We start from the raw sequence: 4,895 nt of genomic DNA on the forward strand, positions 1-4,895 counted from the left end.
TCCTTTTCTCTACTGATCCTGTTTAGATACGTACCTTATGCATTCCATTTTTGTCTCGGAACAAGAAGCCACCATCTTAGGGAGCCAGTTCCCTACCTACCTATGTCCCTCTAATTCTCAGTAGCAATTTTATTACTTTTTTATATTTTTTACAAGGGCATAAAATAACACGTAACATATATCAGTGGGTACATTAGGTAGGTAGGTAGGCTACAGCAAAGCAAGGAATGCTGTGATAGGCCCTAGCTGATATCTGACAGCATCCTTCTGAGCAGTGGAAACGAGGGGTGTGTTCATATATTCCAAAGGATTTGCCTTTTGGCCACAAAGGTGTCAGGTCATGTACAGAGGAGGGTAATAACTGGCTACTAAGAGGGCTAAAGATGCTCAGTACATGTAGGCTCTGAACTTGAGGCCTTCTAACTTCTCCACATCACTGAAGCACTAACCAGTCACTCAGTCTTTGTAGACATAGCTTTTCTCCAGGAATTCTCTTTCACATTAGCTGCTAGGGGGTTGTTAGTAAATTCCCAAAGGAATTACCAATAGTCACAAAGATGTTAGGTCAGACACAGAGGTAGGCAATGAATGGCTGTTAAGGCATCTAAAGACACTGAAGATAATCTGGCTCTGGACCTGTAACGTTCCAATTCTCCACAATCATGGAGAGTTCTGTCAATCAGCTTTGTAGCATCTCAGATGCAGAGATCTGCCAGTCTCTGCTTCCTGAGTTCTGGGATTAAAGGTTTGTACCACCAAGCCAGGCTAGTCTTGTAGAATCTTAAAATAAATAAGGCTTCCCTTATGCCCACCCCAATTTCAGTTCATAGTTGGGACAATTATTAATCTTACTAAACCAGTAAGGAAACTGAATTATTTTATTATACCAGTAAGGAAATTGAGTTGTCTGGCTTATAAATGTGGAACTAACTGTCTAGGCCCAACTTCTTATCTACCTCACTACTGTATAAGGAAAACCAAACAGGCATGACTTCCATGCAAAGTTGGGATCAAAACCCCACTGAATTATCCTAGTGGACCATTTGACTGATGGACATAGGTCTGATTACTTTCCGAGACAGCCTTCAGGTTCACTTACAGCAGTGGTCCCTCAACTGTCCTAATGCTGCGACCCTATAATACAGTTCTTTATGCTGTGGTGACACCCAACCATAAAACTATTTTCATTTCTATTTCATAACTGTAATTTCACTTTGAATCGTAACGTAAATATATTTTCTGATGGCCTTAGGCAACCCTTGCGAAACAGCCACTCGACCCACAGGGGTCTCGACCCACAGGTTGAGAATCACTGGCTTACAGCCGTGCCTTTTCCCAATTAACAAGTCTAAGTAGTAAAAAGAAAAAGAAAAAAAAATACAGAGTAAGAGAACAAAACCATTCTTTCAAGGTTCTTAGTTTTTTTGAATGGGGGACAGAGTCCAGAGAAGGTCACAGAAACTGATACTGTACGATTAACATTAAAAAGCTGTTGCTTCGAACACACTCAAATATGCCTGTGTTTGAAGACTCTGAAAATAACCACGCAAGTCGAAGCCTAGCGCTCTGCGACTGGAGGCCGGCCCTTGGCATCCGTGATTAGCCTTGCTGAAAAGTTGGACACCCGAATGAGCACTGGTTTACTTAAGTTTCGTAAAAAGGATGGCGCAGCCACTGACCCCGGAACGTCAGTCCAGCTCCCGGAACCACAATGCCAATGCCGGCTGTGCTGGGGCTGCATTCGGCAGAGCACCGAGGGGGCGGGGCCGGGGGCGGGGCCGGGGGCGAGCCTGGCCAGGGTGACCCGGGGGCAGGGTGACCCGGGGTTTAGGTGCCCGGCCAGCCGTGGAGGAGTTCGCAGCGACCATGCTGAGCGCCACGTGTCGCAGGCTCGCCCCGGCGCTGTGGGGTCCGCGCGCACCGTCCGCGGTCGCCAGGAGGTGTCTGCTGGCGCCTGGGGTCAGGTCCTTTGCTGACCAGAGCGAGAGGGCGGAGGAGCCCCGCACCTTCCACCCGGAGCTGCTGAAGTTCCTGGTGTGTCCGCTCTCCAAGAAGCCGCTTAGGTGAGAGCCACCAGCCGCCTCTCCCCCGGGGAAGGTGGTGACCCAGTGGTTACAGCCATTGGGTCCGGAGCCCACTCCCTACCAGCGACTCCGCCGGGCCACTCCCCCCTCTTCCCCCCTTGCTGGGGTCAGTCCTGCCCTCGACGGGAGCGGGGTGCTTCTCGGGCTCTTCAGTAGCTACCCTTTACCTCCAATCCTGGAGAGCTTCAAGAAAGACAGGGTTTCTCAGACTGGCGTCTCCAGAGCCTGTTGAACCACAGTGTCAGGGCCAGCCTCAGGGCCTTTCTTTTTTCTTTCTCTTTTTCTTTTTGCTGTGTAAGAGTGCATGCGTAGCATCAAAGGCCAAAAGTCACCGTGCATTGTCGTCTTCAATCGCTCCCCAATTTATTTTAGGAAGGGATCACAGAACCTAGAGCGAATTGAGCTGGGGGGCTTCACATCACTGCTCAGGAATAAGCTTATATATATTACACATTTACCTAGAATCAGAACTCAGACCCATGCGTTTACAGGGCAAACAATTTACTGGCTTAGCCATCATCCCAGCCTGTTTCTTCATCTTTGCTTTTGTTTGTTTGTTTGTTTGTTTGTTTTGAGACAGGGTTCAATATCTGGTTTGGCCGTTTCTGGAACTCTTTATGTTGCCCAGTCTAGCAAGTTGTGGTACTTCCTGCCTCAGCCCCCTGAGAGCAGATTACAAGAATGAACTACCACCCCTGGTTTCTTGTTTCCAGTGTTCTGCCACCTGTATGAACCATAAAGACAGGACAAATCCAGAGCTATTCTCTCTTTAAGACAAAATTATATATATATATATATATATATATATATATATATATATATATATATATAAAATAGTAGCTTCCAGAGTCTTGTGAAATGCTATGCATTTACACCCGATGCCTGGCATTGTCTCATGCTTTCAGTTGTGGGCTAGCTGGTTTTTAATCACATTTTTAACCTTCAGGTGGTTTAAGGGAAAATACATCCACAGTTCCAGACTCCAGAAACAGAATAATGGGCAGCACCATTACTATTCAAAAATGAATAAATGATAAAATGTGATTATCTTTGGGTAGCAGGTTACTAACAATTTTTATTCTCATTTTCACCTTCTGGATTGGTCTCTCTATAGTGGTTTCCTTAAATCTTGAAATCACTATTTGCTTTACTGTCTCTGTGTAGCTAGCTCACTGCAGACTCGCTGCTTTCCAGAGTTCCTCCTTTGTGCTCTCTCATCTTCTAGGCTTTTATTTTGCAAGTTTTGATTCTCAGTGTTTTCTTTCTGTTGTCTCATATAAGTCTCTCTAGCATTTACATCAACAGAGGAACTTACTTATTGTTTTTCCTTTTGGATGATTTGGGGTTGATTATAGCAAGGAAGGAATTCTGGGCATGAAATGTAGACATCTTTTCTAACTGGTATGAAAAGGTTAAGGCATAACTTGGGAATAAAGTTATAAAAAAGATAATATGAGAAATACTGATTCCAGTGAGAATAACTACAAGTTGTAAGATGGTTTTCTAAGAGCAATGGTTGGGTTGGCTTAGTGCATTTAAGACTAAAACTACTGGAGGAGTAATTCTGTATCAGGAATTGGATAGACGGGCTATTTATTGGTTATCAAGCTCTTCTAAGCTTTGATTTCCCATAGTTCATTGTGTACTTTTTCTCCCTCAGATATGAAGCATCGACAAATGAACTGATTAATGACGAGTTGGGAATAGCCTATCCAGTCATTGATGGGATCCCGAATATGATACCACAGGCAGCAAGGACAACACGTCAAAATAAGAAGCAAGAAGAAGTTGAGCAGCATTAGACCATGATTGTTAAAAGCATGACTGCTGAGTTCTCTAATACTGTAGACCTTTAAGACAGGGAAGGGCAGTTGGGAAAGAGTAGTGATTCACGTCTGTCTGCTAGACTGTTCTTCCACTGCTCCCATTAGCAGAACTGATCTAAGATGCTTTCTGGAGGAGAATTTCCCACAGGGCTGCACCCGCACAGCCAGGCTTCGATTTTACAGTCTGCTCTTGCCAACTACCATGCCAGTGTGTGCTCTTCCACCTTTGGACCTAGTTGGGTCTAAAACCCTATAAGCATAGTTAGTGCAACCAGAGTCAGGATGATGTATACATTAGTAAGAAGTCTGAGGCAGTATCTGAAAACTACACACAAACCCTTTTGGTTTACGAAAAGACTCACTTGTCTTGTTTCAGACTTAGGACTATGATGCAGGCTGTGGAAGCATTTTTGTATGTGTTCTGTCTTTTATTTTTTGAAGATTCTCACTTGTAACTGCTGTATCCGAAGAAGCATATCAGCGAAATATCTCAGTGCAGATTAACAGCTTCAATCATCCGCTGAGGCCTGTTTCTCATCCCATTCATTTAAAAGTTAGTAATTTGAAATGTTTGTTTGGTTTCAAAGTCAATGGTAAGCTTAAGTACTTAGAAAATTCTGAGTGTATAAAATTACCTTCATCACTTTGGCATCACATGCTTACATCAATAATAAAATAATGTTGACAGTTTACTACAAAACCCAGTTTGCTAAAGTGGGAGAGTGTCTGAATGAATATTTTTGTCTCAAGAGTTTGGTAGTAAGAGAAAATGTGAAAATACTTTATGTAACTACATTTTATTTCGGAGGCACTTAATATTAAAAAGAGAATAATTTCTCAGAAGTGAGGTACCTTTAGTTGGTAAGGTCAGGAATGGGAAGCCGGTTATGTCCATTTAAGTTTAGAGGCATGTTTCAAGGTACACTCAGTTATTTTTGCCCTGGGAAATTTGATAAGTCCTAAAGGATTGAGCCTATGTTTTCTA

The 4,895-nt window shown here is 43.5% G+C and overlaps 1 protein-coding gene across 1 annotated transcript; it reads left to right on the forward strand.

Annotated features, from left to right (window-relative positions):
- Window positions 1–1,798: 1,798 nt before the first annotated feature.
- On the forward strand, window positions 1,799–4,610 carry Pyurf (PIGY upstream open reading frame). The gene is made up of 2 exons (XM_006992001.4): window positions 1,799–2,063; window positions 3,745–4,610. Exons 1-2 carry the CDS (start codon window positions 1,867–1,869, stop codon window positions 3,884–3,886), a joined length of 339 nt encoding a protein of 112 aa, XP_006992063.2. The 5' UTR covers window positions 1,799–1,866; the 3' UTR covers window positions 3,887–4,610.
- The last annotated feature ends 285 nt before the right edge of the window (window positions 4,611–4,895 follow it).

The sequence above is a fragment of the Peromyscus maniculatus genome, chromosome 3, assembly GCF_049852395.1.
Source record: "Peromyscus maniculatus bairdii isolate BWxNUB_F1_BW_parent chromosome 3, HU_Pman_BW_mat_3.1, whole genome shotgun sequence".
NCBI lineage: Eukaryota > Metazoa > Chordata > Mammalia > Rodentia > Cricetidae > Peromyscus > Peromyscus maniculatus.